The sequence below is a fragment of the Muscardinus avellanarius genome (genome assembly GCF_963383645.1).
Source record: "Muscardinus avellanarius genome assembly, chromosome: 3".
In the NCBI taxonomy this organism is placed as follows: Eukaryota; Metazoa; Chordata; class Mammalia; order Rodentia; family Gliridae; genus Muscardinus; species Muscardinus avellanarius.
The window spans coordinates 54,993,965-55,011,726 of record NC_137788.1 but is presented as its reverse complement, the minus strand read 5'-3'; the positions used below and the strand labels follow the sequence as shown (position 1 = coordinate 55,011,726).

The window sequence follows — 17,762 nt, the reverse complement described above, 5'->3', positions numbered from 1 at the left end:
GTCCTCAAACCTGCAACCCTCCTGTCTCAGCCTCCCAAATACTGGAATTACAAGTGTATGCCTTCACATCCAGCTAGGAGAGCTGCTGACAAGCGTGAGCTACTCACCAACTTGAAAGGAGGGCAGGGAGTACTTGGAAGTATTGTACTTGAGAAATAAATTTTGTTGGAAGCTTAAAAGAAATACAAGATTGTGAGTTGTCAGAATAAATAAATCTGTAAAGAACAACAAGATGATACTAAAGAGGGACTCAAGCATACAATAATGCTGTCATAGCAAAGTAAACTGAACCATTCATGGATGGTGTAGTTAAAAAAAACAACTATCAATAGCAATGAAAATCTCGTGTCCAAATAGGAATAAGTGTGCTTAAAAGTTGAAATTTTGTGCCAGGTGTGGTGGCTCACACTTGTAATCCCAGTGCTCGGGATGCTGAGCCAGGAGGATTGCTGGTTTGTGGCCAGCCTCAGCTACTTAGTGAGACCCTGTTTCAAAATAAAGAATAAAAAATAGGGCTGGGGGTGTAGTTCAGAGGTAGAATGCTCTGGGTTCTGTCACTAGTACTGCAAAAGAAAAGAAAGAAAAAGGAAGAAAGGAAGGAAAGGAAGGAAGGAGAAAGAAAAAGAAAGAAAGGAAGGAAGAATCTGCAGTTCTGTCTAGGATAAAGAAGTAGCCTCTATTATCCCACCCACCCCCCAATTTGTACATCAAGCAGTTTACCTCCAGATATTATGAAGGCTTCTTCACTCCAAAGACATAGAAAAGCACTCTTCCACCCATTTTCCTACAAGTCAGCGAAGCGTACCACCAGCTCTTCATGCTACAGTGTGTAGGACATTAGGGCAAGGCTGTGCCACTCCAGCTTTCCCAGTAAAGGGAAAGAGCTGCCAGGATCTGTCCACATAACAGAGCAGCTTGTACTCTCTGTGCATTCGGGGTGCTCAGCAGGCTGTGGCATCAATAGGAGAGACTGGGGGTTGCCATGTGGGTAGGAGTCGTTGAGGCCCACTTGTGCCTTCAGGTGTTCCAGAGGGTGCGGTGCCTTCATGATGCTGTCTCTCAAACGGAGGTCCAGTGCTAAGCAAGTGGGGCCTCAGGGTACTTTTAATTGAAATTTATAAAAACAGGAAATTTTTAATGGAAAAAAAATCACATGTGATTTCACTATCCTCTCCTTTCAATTTTTCCTTGCATACTTAAATATGTATTTTTTACTTAGTTCAAAATACTGCATACATCCAGTATATATGAAAATTCTAACTTGTCATATTTGTCTTTAGTAGCACAAAACTTTAATGAGTAACACTGTTAAAATCTTGAAAAGCTTTTAAATAAAATTTCTGGTTTCTTATAAAATCATTAGTATTGATCTGTGCCCTCTGAAACAGTCGTCACGAGCACTTGAAATGGGGCTAGTCTGAAAGGATGTAAAAGGATGTGTGCTGTGAAATACACTGGACTTAAAAATATAAAATTTCTGGGCTGAGTGTGGTGGCCTCTAATCCCAGCATTCAGGAGGCAGAGACTGGAGGATGGCAGTTCTTGGACAGCCTCAGCTAATTAATGAGGCCCTTTGCAACTCAGTGAAACCCTGTTTCAAAAAAATATAAAGACTAAAAAAAAAAAAAAATGGGAGCAGGGGTGTAGCTCAGAGGTAGAATGCCCCTGGGTTCCATCACCAGTACCGCAAAAAAAAAAAAAAAAAAAAAAAAAAAAAAAAAATATATATATATATATATATATATAATTTCTCAGCAATTTTTACCTTGATTACGATCAAAAGATGATGTGATGATATTGAGTTAAGGAAAATATATTAAAATTAAATTCATGTGTTTCTTTTTACATGTGTGTGCACGCACACATGCGTGTGTGTGTGTGTGTGTGTGTGTGTGTGTGTTGTGTGTGGTATTGTGGATCGAACCCAGGAGTGTTCTATTTCTGAGCTTTACTCCCAGCCCTATTTTGCTTTTTATTTTGAAATAAGGTCTCATTAAGTTGTGGAAGGCCTCAGGAGATTGCTGAAGCTGAGTAGGAACCTGTGATCCTCGTGTCTCAGCCTCCCAAGTACTGGGATTACAGGCATGTGCCACCACACATGGCTTCTTTTTACTAAATTTAATGTGGCTACTTTAACATCTATAGATTATATATATTATAAATTGTGACCAATGGAGCAGAATAGAAGACCCAGAAACAAGTCCACCCACTTTTAGCCAATTGATTTTTGACAAAGGGGCCAAAAACATACACTGGAAAAAAGATAGCCTGTTCAACAAATGTGTTGGCAAAACTGGTTAACCATATGCAGAAAATTGGAAATTAATCCCACTTTCTCACCCTGCACAAGAGACAATTCAAGATGGATCAAAAACTCGGAAATTAGACCAAAGATCTTGAGGCTCCTTGAAGAGGGCATAGGTCCAACACTGCAACACATAAGCACAGAAAAACACTTTCTCAACAAGACCCCAAAGGCACAACAAAAGGGCAAATCAATACGTGGAATTGCATGAAACTGAAGAGCTTCTGTTTAAGCAAAGGAAACTGTCAAGAACCTCAATTGAGAGCCAACCGAATGGGAGAAGATTTTCACCACCTACTCCTCCGATAGAGGACTAATATCTAGAACATACAGAGAACTCAAGAAACTCAACACTAAAAAAAAAACAAATAATCCAGTCAAAAAATAGGCAAGTGAACTAAACAGATACTTCACGAAAGAAGAAATTCAAATGGCCAATTAATGCATGAAAAAATGCTCAACATCACTGGCAACTCCAACTAGAATGGTAACCATTCAAAACAAACAACAACAAATGCTGGCGAGGATGTGGAGAAGTGGGAACTCTAAAACATTGTCGGTGGGATTGCAAATTAGTGCAACCACTTTGGAAAACAGTATGGAGAATCCTCAGAAGAATGGGAACAAATTTACCATTCGATCCAGCAATACCACTTCTGGGTATCTACCCAAAAGAAAGGAAACCAAACTACCAAACTAATGCATGTGTATCTATGTTCATAGCTGCACAATTCACCATAGCCAAACTGGAACCAGCCAAGATGTCCATCAACAGATGAACAGATTACAAAACTGTGGGATATGTACACAATGGAATTTTACTCAGCCATTAAAAAAAACACAATTGCCGCATTTACAGGGAAATGGATGGATCTTGAGGACACTGTGCTAAGCGAGATTAGTCAGTCACAAAAAGCAAGGAATCGGATGCTTTCCCTAAGATGTGAAAGCTAGGGAGAAAGGGGTCATAGGAGGAACTCCAGGTGAAAAAGGAGATCCTATAGAGGAGCAAACAAGGCAACCTAACTGTGGGGATGGGGTGGGGGTGGGGGGACTCTTTAAAGCGCAGAATGTACTTCTTCATATCATAGTCAACCACTAAGCCAAGCATGAGAGGGAGGGACGGGGAGGGAGTGGGGTGGGGACTGGGAGGGGGCTGGCTGGGTGATGTGTGTGCATTTATGTCTACACAAGTTTTTTGCTTCATTATGATGTATAAATAAAATGCACCAGTAAAAATTTTTTATAAATTGCATTATTTTCTTATATACTGTGTTGATTATAGGTTATCATATATGGCTATGGGATGTTAAAATTGGAAAACAAACTAAAATTGCAACAATAAAGGAATAATCAAAGCATCTTTGGTATGTTTACTAGAGAGATGATGTGTAGCCTTTAAAATTACAGACATTTGAACTATGTGGCAAAAATATTGTTTGTGGTGCTCTTTTAAGTAGAGCATAATTTGAATTTACAAAATTTTTTAAACCTAGAATTTTTCCAAATGACTAGCTAGAATATATGTTCTGAAGGTAGGATTACAAGTTGTCTTTTTTCCTTTCCTTTGTTTCAAATTTAAAAGACTGCCTTCATTTCTTTTTCAAACCGAAATATATGTCATAAAACTTTTATTAAAAAATAAGCCACTGGGTAACACTGCTTCACAAACTCTGATTAAGGTAAATACGTGAACAGCAATGCATTAGCATTTACAAGGTATTAATGGAGAAAGGAATGCACCGTGTCTTCTCTCCCATTGCTCAGTAGGAATGAGAAAAAGTGAAACTCTAAAAGGATAGGTAATCATATATATTGTGTTTGTATACAAGTGAAGAAGGAAGTGGGTACGGTAGCGCACCCTATAATCCCAGTAATTGAAACAGGAGGATTGCAGGTTCCAGACCAGCCTCAGCAACTTAGTGAGAATCTTTGTCAAAATACAAAAATTAAAAATAGGGCTGGGGGTAGAGCTCAGAGGTAGGGTGCCTTTGAGTTTAAAAAAAAATGAAGAAGGAACATTTATATGTTTTACCACTTTGAAAAATATAAATTATTTTTAAAAACTGAATGTTTTTTTTTAATAGAATTAAAGATCCACGAAGGACTTGCTGTGTTAAATGCTTACTCTTTCTAAGTTATTTTTTTTCTTCATTTCTAGATTGATGGTGTTGCTATCTGAAGTCGAGAAATCATCAAAAGAAATCACAGAAATAATGCAAAACTTAAGTAGTATACAGGTTTGCCCTTTTTATGCATATATTTTTCATACTTCTACTACCCCATTTGAAAAGGATAATAGGAAAGAAGCTCCAGACTGGAAAATCTAATTCAGTAAAGAATCTACAAAGGATATGTTTAATTTACTTTTCATGGGAATTTCTTTGCTTTTATGAATATTACTTAACCATAATATTTTAGTAAAAGCTGGCTTTTCACATTTAAAAATAAATTTATAGGTTATGTCTAATCTTTTTAACTAATAATAAATTGTTTTTATTCAGACATTATAAATCTTATTATACTTGACGTACCAGAAAAAGTTAAATTTTCTAACAGAGTTTAAATTTCTCAAATAAAGGAAACAGTATACTGTATTTTTTTTTCATGTTAATGATCTTATACTTGCAGAGAGCCTGTTTACCTCATTTTACATGATTTTCTTTCAGGCTTTAGAGGGCAATAGAGAGCTTGAGAACCTCATTGGCATCTTCAGTACATCTCGTTTCTTAAAAAGAGAAATGGAGAAAACCAAAGAACTATGTAAGAAAGATTTGTGCTTTCATTGGCAGTCATTTTAAAGACAAATCTCTTAATTTTTCTCATTTTAAACTTGATAGGCTTCTTTATACATGCATCACTACTGGATGTGCGATAAAAGCACTATTGCCAACTGGGCGTGATGGCACACACTTGTAATCCCAGAACATGGGAGGCTGAGACAGGAGGATCGCAGGTTCGCAGCCAGCCTCAGCTACTTAGTGAGGCCCTCCACAACTTAGTGAGACCCTGTTTCAAAATAAAAATAAAAAATAGGGTTGGGGGTAGATTGCTCCTGGGTTTGATTCCCAGTACCACCAAGAAAAAAGAAAAAACCACTATTGCCTTCTTTAAATTAGCAATGTGTCTTTCACCAGGATTTGTTATTTTGGGGATTCCTCTTTAGTGTAAAGGAGAAGAGTTGTTTTTGTTTTTGTTTGTGGTACTGGGTATAGAACCCAGGGACATTCTACCTCTGAGGTATACCCCTAGCCCAGCCCTGTTTTTTATTCTTTATTTTGAAACAGGGTCTCACTGAGTTGCAAAGGGCCTCACTAAGTAGCTAAGGCCGGTCTTGAACTGCGATCCTCCTGTCTCAGCCTCCCAAATGCTGGAATTACAAGTATGTGCTACCACACCTGGCTAGCAGACTGTATTTTTGAAACTGCTAAAAGTGGGCATGGTGGCTCATGCCAGTAATCCTAGTACTTGGGAGGGTAAGATAGGAAGGTCACATGCTCAAGGCCAGCCTCAGCAAATTAGCAAGGCCCTCAGCAACTTAGTGAGACTGGTTCAAATTTTTAAAAATGGGGGGTGGGGGCTGGAGGCATAGCTCAGAGGTAGAGGTAGCCCCTAGGTTCAATCACCAGTACCGAAGGAGGAAGAGGGGATGGGGGAGGAAACTGCTAGTAGTAACAGTTTTTATGTAGAGGTCATTTATTTTTAAAAAGATAAAAAGGCATTGCATTTTATATTTGACACCTATAAATTTGTATTGCTTTGATCATTTTTACTTAAAAGTTGTTTCTTCCAAGTAATGGGCAATTATTCATATTCTAACATGAGGTTTTTTTTTTTTTTTCTTTTAGTGACAAAAGTAACAAAACAAAACCTGTTTAAAAAGAAGAATTCAGTGCCTCCTCACAAAGGTAGAGTTCTGTTTTAGTCTCTTACATAAAAAGATATTGCATCTCATTTCACCAAGTATATCCCTTTAAAAGACCATGCCTGAGCCCCGGCGTGGTGGCGCACACTTGTAATCCCCGCGCTTGGGAGGCTGAGACAGGAGGATCACACAGGTTCGAAGCCAGCCTCAGCTACTTAGTGAGGTTCTAAGCAACTTAGTGAGACCCTGTTTCTAAATAAAATATAAAATAGGTCTGGGAGTATAGCCCGGAGGTAGAAAAGCCCCTGGGTTCTACCCCCAATACCACCAAAAAAAAAAAAAAAGACCACGATTGAATTTTTTAAAAAGTAAAAAGGTTTTGAAATACAATTTTAAATTTTGTTTTTTTATTAAAATAGAGGCAACAGTGCATTAATATACCAGTTTTTAGTGGTGATCAGAATGCTATGCCAAGCATTAAAAGTTACCTTGTGGTACTGGGAATGGAACCCAGGAGCATTCTACCTCCAAGAGACACTCCCAGGCCTATTTTTTTATTCTTTATTTTGAAACAGGGTCTCTCTGAGGGGAGGAAAGAAAAGTTTTCTTGTAACCAGTGTCCCGGAAGCTTTCAAATTATTAATGACATTTTGACAGTAGTACTATGAACTCATGCCTCCGAGCATTTCAGTGTGGTTTAAAAAGAATTCAGTGCCTCCTCACAAAGGAGGAATTAGCAATTTTTAAGTTCTCATAGGAAATACACATCTATGCCTCAGCAGGTGAAGTTGTGGGCTCTAAAATGCTAAAACTGTTAAACCAACTTAAGATCACATGTTTGAGGCCAACCTCGGCAACTTAGTGAAACCTGTTTCAAAACAAAACATAAAAAATGGCTAAGGGTATAGCTCAGAGGTAGAATGCCCCTGAGTTCAATCCCCAGTACCACAATACATAAATTAAATAAATAAATAACATGTATACACATAAATACAAACATATGCATGATGCACACACATATTTTTTTTACTAAACAACTTTTTCCCGCTTGCTGTTTATACATTAATTTTAAGAGAACTTTGCTAATATTGTCTTTTTGACATTTCTAACTTGTTTTGTATGTTTCTTGAGCTTTTTGAGGTTTTCAGCTTTTTATAGACATAATTACTTTTTTCCTCTTACTATATGATTAAAAAGATTTGTTTAAATTTTTAAATGTTTTGGGAATTTGGGACATTCGAAATTGTATAAAATAAGCCGGGCATGGTAGAGCGTACTTGTAATCCCAGTACTTGGGAGGCTGGGACAGGAGAGTTGAAGGTTCGCGGCCAGCCTCAGCTACTTGTGAGGCACCCTGCAGCTTATCGAGACCCTGTTTCAAAATAAAATTTAAAAAAAAAATAGGGCTGGGAGTATAACTCAGAGTACAATGCCCCTGGGTTCAATGCCCCAGTACCGCAGCAAAAAAAAAATAATAATAAAGTGTAAAATAAAAATCAGCCCTATACAAAACCTTGTACAAAATAAGTATGTACTTGATTTGCTTCAATTAAATGATTATGGAAATTAGAATAAGCCAATTACTTGTTTCACTATCAAAAGTATGTTCCTCAGCCACTGCTGCTCCTGTTGCTGCTTCTTCTCCTCCTCCTCCTTCTTCCTTCTTCCTTCTTCCTTCTCCTTCTCCTTCTTCTTCATGATAGCAGGGATAGAACCCAGGGGCATTCTACCTCTGAGCAACCCAGGGGCATTCTGTCTTGAGCTATACCCCTAGCCTTTTTTAATTTTTATTTTGAAACAAGATCTCGCTAAATTGCTGAGAGCCTTCCTAATTTCCTGAGGCTGGCCGCAAACCTGCAATCCTCCTGTCTCAGTCTCCCAAGTACTGGGATTGTAGGTATGAGCCGCCACCACCAGCTCAGCTTAGTGTTTTAAATAATCAGACATCTGACGTACTCCTGAGGCTTACTGGGCCATATAATTTCACTAAATGCTTTTCCACCTCTTCCTCTTGTTCTTTATGTGTATATTTTTAGTTTGGGGGTTTTTGTCATCATTGTTACTGTTGTTGTTAAAGATGATATGCAAATTAGCTGGGCATGGTGGCAAACACCTGTAATCCCAGTACTTGGAAGGCTGAGAGGATAACCACAGGTTCAAGGCCAGCCTCAGCAATTCAGCAAGACCATGTTTCAAAGTAAAATAATAAAATAGGGCTGGGAGAATACCTCAAATATTTATTACTCAAATAAGGCTTTTCTTATTCAAGGGAAACTTAAAACTACACAGTAACGTGAAAAGGTACACTGAAGTTTTCACAGTTTGCAGAAGAATTGGACCTTATAAATCAGAGAACACTTTGGTAAGATTGTATGAATAAAAGAGGCCCTTCACTAAAGACAAGTTTCTCAAAGGAAGGCTTCTTTCACTTACTTAGGAAGTAAGCCTAGCTTCACTTTCCTTAATAATATTGGCTTTATGACTAGTAGGAAAATACTGAAATGAAAGGTCCTTTTTCCATTAGATTTAGATGTGAATTTTCATAATTATTTTAAATTTGTCATGCTGAAGATTTCAAACACATGACCCTTCAATGGACTGATACAAATGGAATGTCACGTTATCATCACATGGTGTAAGGCATGAAATTTATGTCTTGACATAATCAACCTCTACTTAAAACAACTTGATACAACCATTCCTTAGTCAGTAGATGGCATTCTGTAGTTCTTGGTATAATCATTTTTTCTGGAGATATTTTTTAAAAGGCCATCATTGTTTGTCTATGACTACTACTTCCCAGTAAACAAAATGTTTTCAGAAAGAATGTAAGCAAATTGTAGAGCAGTTGCCAAGATCTGAAATCTGAACACTTAGCTTCAGTCCAAAACATATTTTATCTGTTTTGAGAATAATTGTGTAGGTTGCAGTATGCATATTTTAAATGAAGCATAGCCATCTGAACTTTACATTGTTCAAAGAAGTTGATTGTTTTAGCGGTTTCGAATAGAAAATATTTCAGAATTTCTAGCTCTGGTGTTTAAAAAGAGCATAAAGTATAATGTTTTCTTTTTTTAATTAACTTACTGTGTTCTTACATTGTGAAATTCATCTTGTTTATAAGATTTTCAAGTTATCAAATTTTTAGACCCCGGGACAAATTTTAAATTCCTTCTGTTCTAGGACTATAAAATAGTTTGATATTCCCTTTTTATTCTAACCACCCACAGAAGTATTTTTTAAACATAAAAATATGTTGTCCTTTCCCCCACTCAATCTTGAAAAAGTATTCATTATGTCAGCTAAATAATTTTACTCCCAGAAGACTACTACCCTTTTGTTTTTTTCGATTATATCTTGACATTAAACAATATCTTTTTTCACACAAATACTTCAGTTTTAAAAGCACTGAGGTTTGAAGTTTAGACATGATGAGTTTTAGGAGAAATAACAAAAATTCACCCTCATGCTTTTACATTCCGAGTTTATCTGGAGATAAAAAATGGTGCTATTAATTTTGGTAGCACAAATATACATTAATGTACACTGTAGTCCTCAGCTCTTTATAAGGACTCAGTTATTATGTATGCCCTGTGTAGGTCATACCTTTTCTATTTATAATGTTAATGCTCCTTTTTTTTTTTTTATACAAGTCATCATTCTTTGGAGGATACATTTCAACTGCTGAAAATGCTTACTTGAGATTTGTCTAGGATTTAAGGAAAAACAAGCTGGTTTCTTACTGTACAAAGCCTTTTAATAATTTCCCCTATGATTTAAATTTTTACAACTTACACAGAAGTGTGATAATTTTTCTCTTGAATAAAATCAGTAAAAAGAAACGTTAAAAATGTGGATTTGGATTCACTTAATAGCAATTACGTGTTTAAGAGGTGTAAATAAACTACTAGCAGACACTACAAATATCCAGGTGCTCTGTATGTGCTGATGACAACAAAATTGAAAAGAAAGACTGTAATAATTCTGACTGGTTTTCTCTGCAGAAGATATTGATTATTTGTGTGTGGTGAGAGATTTGGAAAATTCAATTAAAGGAGTTGTGCAAAGGTTTCATAAATTTTCCTTCTACAGCGTGTACACAGACATTGTTGCGTATTAAATCAATGCAGCACTTCACAATATATTTTCTTTGAAACATAAAAATAAATAACATTTAAACAGTTCTGCTTACTACAGAAACAAATTTTATTTTCTGTGAAGCATTTAGTCATGTGCTATCACTGACTCATACACATTTGCCAGCTGTAACAAATTTTATAGACATTTTCCCCAGAGACATATCTCACATACTATGAATTTTTAAATGAGCAAATGGCGAAGAAGGGATGTCAGCAATATAAAAATTGATCAGTTAAAAGATGAAAGCATAAGTAAAGAGATTTGTATGGTAGTCTTAATAGGTTTTATTAAATAAAAATACTATAAAAAAGACAGTAATGAATAGACCGAAGACTGACTATTCTTGAGATGGAGAAAAATTATTCAGCAACATCTATAGAAATTGGCTTTCTGTCACCTGACAGGTGAGCTTGCTCTTTAATCCGCATCTTAACTTACAGTAGCACAAAGAGGCTCCCCAAGCGTAATAAGAGCAATTGTCCACGTGGCGTACATATTTTAAACGCATACATAATAAAGCAGGTATTTTATAGTTAAAAGCAGGACTTGTGTCTTATGCAATAAGGAAATTCAGGTGAATTTCTTCCCTCCAGCTGAGAATTCAGAAAGGAGAATGGCCGCTCTGATGCTACGTCACAGCGCGCGCTTTGGCTCTCCAGAATCTCTCGGTGCCCGGGCCTTTCTCGTGTCTCCTCTTCCTACATTGCCTTTTCTTCCCTCTCCGCTTCCCAGACTCTTGCTTATTCTTTAAGGTCAGCCTCGGATGTCCCACCTCTGTGGAGCCAAATTACTTCATCTTCTAGTCTCCAACAACACTTGTGTGAATTTTTTTTTAGGGGAGTGGTACTAGGAATTGAACCCAAGGGCATTCTACCTCTGAGCTACACCCTTAGCCCTATTTTTTTTTTTTTTTAAACAGGGCCTCGGTAGATTGCTGAGAATCTCACTACTTGATGAGGCTGTCCTCCAATGATACTCCTGTTTTATTTTTTTTATATTCCTCAGATATATGAAGCAGAGAGCATAATACTTTTTATTTTGGTGGTACTAGGGGTGGGACCCAGGGGCTTTTCTACCTCCAGGCTATACTCCCAGACCTATTTTATACTTTATTTGGAAATAGGTTCTCACTGAGTAGCTGAGGCTGGCTTTGAACCTGTGTGATCCTCCTTTCTCAGTCTCCCAAGCGCTGGGATTACAAGCATGCGCCACCACGCCCGACCAATAATCCTGTTTTAGCCTCCCAAGTACTTGGATTACAGGCATGCACCACCATGCCTGGGTTTGAATATTTATACACGTATCGTGTTGGAATGTGTTGTGATTCTCTAGGTACAGGGCTCTTTCTTGGCTCTTCTTTGAGAATCAAAGAAAGAGACTTTTCTCTATATTGTAACACAGAACCCAGTACAGAAGCTAGATCAAAGGTCCTCAACATGGTGCAATTAGCACGTGAACAAATGGCTATTCGTGTGTGTGTGTGTGTGTGTGTGTGTGTGTGTGTGTGTGTTACTGGGGAGTGGACTCAAGGACATTCTACCTCTGAGTTGTACCCTAGCCCTTTTTTATTTTTGTTTTAAAACAGGGTCCCATTAGGTTGTTGAGTCAAATCTGTGATCATCTTGTCTCAGCCTCCCATGTGTTGGGATTACAGGAATGCATACCACACCTAGCCATTCAAGTAATTTTTTAAAGAATTATCTAAACCAGGTAGGGCAGCACATGCCTGTAATCCCAGCACTTAGGAAGCTGCTACAGGAGGTTCACAGGTACCGGGCCACCTCAGCAACTGAGTGAGACCCTGTTTCCAAATAAAAAATAAAATAGAACTGAGGGTGTAGCTCAGAGGTAGACCGCCCATGTATTCAATCCCCAGTACCAAAAAAAAAAAAAAAAAAAAAATTATCTAAGTATTTCCAAACGCTTGAAAATTGCTCTCTTTACACACTTCATTAATTTAATGTTTATTGAATACCTATTACAAATGAGACATTGTTCTATCCTTGGGGACGCACTAGCAAACAAAACAGACATCGCCCTGCCCTCAGGAATATAGAATCCAACACGAATGACAAGCGATCATGAGGAAGCCTAAGGAGTACACTAACAGTAGGGGTAAACATACTTTGCAATACTTGCTGGTCATTCTTATCATTTTAAAGTGTACATTCTGAAGTAGAATTGGGCTAACTGATAGAATATTGAAATGAGAATTTATAGCCCCAAAGATGCTATTTATCATGCAAAATAAATCTGAGTTATTTTAATTTCATTTTGATTCAGTATTTATTTTGCATCATATAATGTGACAAGTTACCTTGAACTATTTTCTGAAAAAGTCTTTCTTCTTTCCTATAGAATTACATCATCTCGACAGCTATGAATTCCTCAAAGCCATGGTAAACTCAGGTACTATTTCACTCTTCTAATTCAGCTTAATCTGGCTAAATTTCACTGTGGTTTGTTCAAGTGAAAACATTTTATTTACATTATCCAATTTGGTACTGTCTTTCTATAAGAAAATAGGTATGTGACCTTTATAGCTTTAGTTGGGCAGTCTAGCAAGATCTGTGACTTAAAGGCTCAATGAAAATGCACATTGTAAAAGTCAGAGAGGGGACACATGTAATTGAGTATAAGGAGGGCCCTTGATTGAGCACCTTTGGTATAAATAGCTAAATGGATTTTTTTTTTCTGGTTCTGGGGATGGTTATGCCTCCAAGTTGCTACACCCCCGGCCCTATTTTACTTTTTTATTTTTGAAACAGGGTCTTACTAGGTTCCTGAAAGTCTCACTAAGTTGCTGAGGCTGGTCTCAAACCTCTTGTCTCATCCTCCCGTGTACTGGGATTACAGGCATGTGCCACCACACACAGCAGCGAAATAGATTCTGACAAGTATTAAGCACATACACTTGTTCTAGCTGAACAAGACATAACAGATATGTTACATTTGTAAATGGTACTAAATTTACTAAATAATTTCATGTTAATTACTTGTACTTTTCCTTTGAAATTATTCCTGTTAATTCAACAATACAAGCATATCTTTGTGATATGTTTCTGATATCTTATTATAACATATGAGCTAGAAGCAATATAAGTCATGGTATGATATTAATGTTCAGATATTCAGTTTATGTGTAACACAGGGTACACATTAGGATCTGGTATTCCACACTTAGTGATGTTGTCTGCCTTTTGTGTGTGTGTGTGTGTGTGTGTGTGTGTGTGTGTGTGTGGTGGTAGTAGTGGTGGTGGTGGTGGTGGTAGTGCTAGGGATTGAACCTACGAACATTCTACCTCTACCCCAACTCTGTTTTATTTTTTAATTTGAAACAATGTCTGGCTAAATTGCAAAGGCTGGCCTTGAACTTATGATCCTCCTGCCTTAGCCTCCCAAGTGTTGGGATTACAAACCTGGCTTACTTGCTATTTCTTAGAAATTAAAACAAATGAAATAATTATACTTTTTTGCTACTGGAAATTAGTCCCAGAGGAATTCAACATCCAGCTGTACACACATCCTTTTTCATCTGTGTTTGAAATGGGGTCTTGCTAAGTTTCTGAGGCTGGCCTCATCCTACAGTCCTATTTCAGTACTGGGATTACAGGTAATGTGCCACCAGATCCAGCAAAAGAATTATATTCTATCTAGAAAATTCATTTATTTGGAAGTGGTATCTCAAGTGATTAAGTTTAGCCTAACAGACTAGCTGTTCTTAAAACAGTTGCAAAGCATCTTATGTAGAAAATTACTTCACTTTCATTCATTAAAATGTTGTTATAAGCTGGGCGTGGTGGCGCACGCTTGTAATCCCCGCGCTTGGGAGGCGGAGACAGGAGGATTGCACTGGTTCGAAGCCAGCCTTACTGGCTTAAGAGACCCTGTTTCCAAATAAAGATATAAAAAATAGGTCTGGGAGTGTAGCCCGGGGGTAGAAGGGTTTCCAAGAACCCCAGTACCACCAAAAAAAAAAAAATGTTGTTATAAAGCCGGTCGTGGTAGTGCACACTTAGAATCCCAGCATTTGGGAGGCTGAAACAGGAGGATCGCATTTCATGGCCAGCCTCAGCTACTCAGTGAGGTCCACAACTTTGCAACTCAGTGAGACCCTGTTTCAAATTAAGAATAAAAAATAGGTATGGGGGTGTAGCTGAGAAGTAGAATGCCCCTGGGTTCCATCCCCTGTACCTAAAAAAATGATAAATATGATAACAGTTTATGATACGAGCTAGCACTTATTGAGCATGTTTTATGTGTTGGACACTGCTATAAGCACATACATATCCACTTGATTTTCACAACTTGTGAGATAGTTACAGTTATTACTTTTTTTTAGTACTAGGGATTGAACCCAGGGTCTTTCTATGTCTCAGCTACACCCCTAGCTCTATTTTATTTTTTTCTTTAGGAACAGAGTCTAAGTTGTGGAGAACCTCACTAAGCTGCTGAGGGTGGCTGTGAACCTGGGATCCTCCTGACTCATCCTCTCAAGTACCAGAGTTACAGGTGTGCGCCACGCCCGGCCAGTTATTTAGTTATAGGTGAAGAAACTGAGGCACAAAGAAGCTAAGTATTTTGTCCCAGAATCACCTGGGACAGAGAGCCAGCCCCCTCACCTGAGTAGTCTGATGTAGAGCCTAAGTTTGGGACTACTGCACAGTAGTAATCTATGAATGTCAGGTTTCACTGCTGCTTAAGGATTTTATATCTTATTAAGGAAGGATATACACATACACATATTCATTCAGTAGAGGGTTAAACATTTTATGAATTTCTGGACCATGAAAATCCAACAGGGAACTATTATATTAAATGATGTTCATGAATACATATTCACAGTCATATATTTAGCAAGTGAGCACACACATTTGGTATATGATCGTTTCACTAATAAACTGAGGGGAACTGTTGGGGACGTGGTTTAGTCCGTGGCTGAGGACTTGCCCGCTATGTGTAAGGCCCTGGGTTCAATCCCTAGCACAACAAATCAACAAGTAAGCAAATTATAGACTTAGGGAGAACTTACATTCATGGATTCTAGTAAAGGTCATCCATTTTCAGGGGTGTACTTTTGACTTTGATTTGCAGAGTACTTCAAGAAACTTGAAAGAATTAAGGTTGGGCCACCAAACCCTTTCCCAGTTCAGTGTAATGATGTCACCTTTCAGGCACTGTGCTGATGGCTGCTTCCGACTGTTTCCTTCTCACTTTGCGCACTTCCTTCAAGATCTCAGTCACTCCTTTGACTTGAGTGGTCACCTTAGTGGAAAAAGTCTCCCACCCTTTTCTGAGCTAGAAACCTACAATCTCAGCTGCCATCCAGAGTCTCCCAAGTATACTGACTTCCATAATTTCCCCTTCAAAATTGTTCTTCTACCTTTCTAGGGATTACATCATTCCACTTATCAGGCTTAAAATCTCAAAATGTTTAGCAGTCAGATGTGGGTCAGAAAGGCAGTTTTGAGCTATGATAAGTGATAAAAGTTCAGACTCTTCTTTCTAGGGTTCTGCCAGTACCAAGTGCAAACAAAGGCTCTGAGCCCAGTGAGGATGCAAGTATCAACGTGGTTAGCAGATGAATCGATAACTTCTAACATGGCAAGGCCTCTGGTAGAAGATAGGGGTAACTCCTATGGATCATGCCCTAAATAGCAGAAGTGGAAACTCTCATCTCCCACACCTAATATGAACCTTGAATTTTGTCAGTGTGCTTGCAAACCTGGAAGAAAATTCAGTCCTGAAATGGACCCAAGTCCTTGTGCCTTTAAAGCTGTAAAGGCCACAGACCTGCCGTAGGTGCATGATGCCACTCAGCACAAATCATGCAGAATCAGGTGGTCTCCTTACTACATGAAATCAGGAAGCACAAAGGCCCACTGGATTTGAGAGAAGGCAGTGATAGGAAACAGAATAATGTGTAAAAATAATTACCTGTAATATTAGTAAAACGTGGACCATTGGACGTACTGGACTCTAAACAATCAAATGTGTCCCCTTGTAGAAAGAGGAAGAGATGACAGAGTGCTTTTCTCTTCAGAGTCTACTGTCTACTTAGCTTTGTGACCTAAACTAGGCACTTGGTTCCCCTAAGCATTGATTATAAACTGAGACTAATAACAATGGCCTTGTAGAAATATAATTGGCATAATTAGTGCCTCCTCCATAGTAACTATTTAATAAATGATAGTCTTCCTTTCTTTCATAGCTCTGACAACTGTATCAGTAATCTCTAAGGATATTAAGTGAACTCTAAAGTGCTCAAAATCTGCTATAGGAATGCAGACCAGACTCTTGAAACAGTAGGCAAAAGTAGGTTGTCACGTTGGCATCTAATCTTCTGAGCCAGGGAGAACACATGTGGACTCCCATGAACAGGGAAATTCATAGAAGGGCCCCTCGCGCACTTCAAAGCTGCTGCCGGGAGCAAGGAAGCAAAAGACCCCCAGGCCCCGGGGAGCCTATGCCGTCTTTTGCCAATGGTGGTTTCTGAAGCTTCCTCTCAGCCGTGCTAAAGCCACATCAGACAAGAAGCTCCATCACCACTAGGAGTCCCCAGAGGGATACACTCTGACTAGGAATCTGTCATAGTAAACAATTTTGGGAAGAAACACCTGCTAGAAGACACCTAAGCCTTTGAGACAAAGGCATGTAAATTTGGTGTTTTCAGTAGGTCATGTTTAATATTAACATTCTCTCAAAGGTATCATGGAGGTATCTTCACAGCAGAGTGCTCTGTCTGAGTAGTCATGCAATTATCTGTAAAGGTGAGTATTACTTAGACTCAAATATAAGAAAATGAGAGGTTACCAGACCTAAACTAGATTCCATATTACATGGTAAATAGGCGTTTAAGCTATTACGTGATACATGTTAATTTGGAAACTAATTCATGATGATATCATAATCGTCTTTTATATCCTGCAGGCATTTAGAAGAAATGTACTCACTGTGAGCACAACTTCTGCATCTGCCTGATCATATTCAAAGGAACAGAAGAGATGTTTGTAATTAATCTGCCCAGTAAATACCAGCTCAGAGCACTCAGCAGGTGCAAGTCTAGATAAAATTTCTTGCAGCTAATTTAAACTTTAGACACACACCAGTAGGTGATCTTAATGTAAATAATACATTTCTTTTGGACCCTTTATGTAATCCAGTATGTGGAGAGGAGGATATTGACATATGTTCCGTATCACGTATGTTTCTGCACGCTTTCAGTATATGTGGGTTGACTAAAGGATGTATGAAAATGGCCCTACCTAGATTTTCTTGGAACTCAGACTAAATTTAATAGTGGATCTAGGTACCACTCTTCACATTTAAAGCCCCAGCTGCTTATTATTTTATAGATTCTATTACATTTTTATTTAGATACTTCTTATATAGCCACTGTCTCTGGAATGAGTTATTATTTTACTTCACGGTTATTTTTTTATCTTATGCTTA

At 38.1% G+C, this 17,762-nt stretch overlaps 1 protein-coding gene across 1 annotated transcript in view; it reads left to right on the top strand.

Moving 5' to 3' along the window:
• Positions 1–16,828, top strand: part of ITGB3BP (integrin subunit beta 3 binding protein) — a gene marked incomplete at both ends in the record, with an annotated part of 47,066 nt that extends 30,238 nt beyond the window's left edge. The window contains 5 exons of the mRNA XM_080691434.1: positions 4,467–4,545; positions 4,975–5,068; positions 6,154–6,213; positions 12,669–12,719; positions 16,692–16,828. Coding sequence (XP_080547560.1) covers positions 4,467–4,545; positions 4,975–5,068; positions 6,154–6,213; positions 12,669–12,719; positions 16,692–16,828 — 421 coding nt within the window. The remainder of the gene's footprint in view (positions 1–4,466; positions 4,546–4,974; positions 5,069–6,153; positions 6,214–12,668; positions 12,720–16,691) is intronic.
• Between the last annotated feature and the right edge of the window lie 934 nt (positions 16,829–17,762).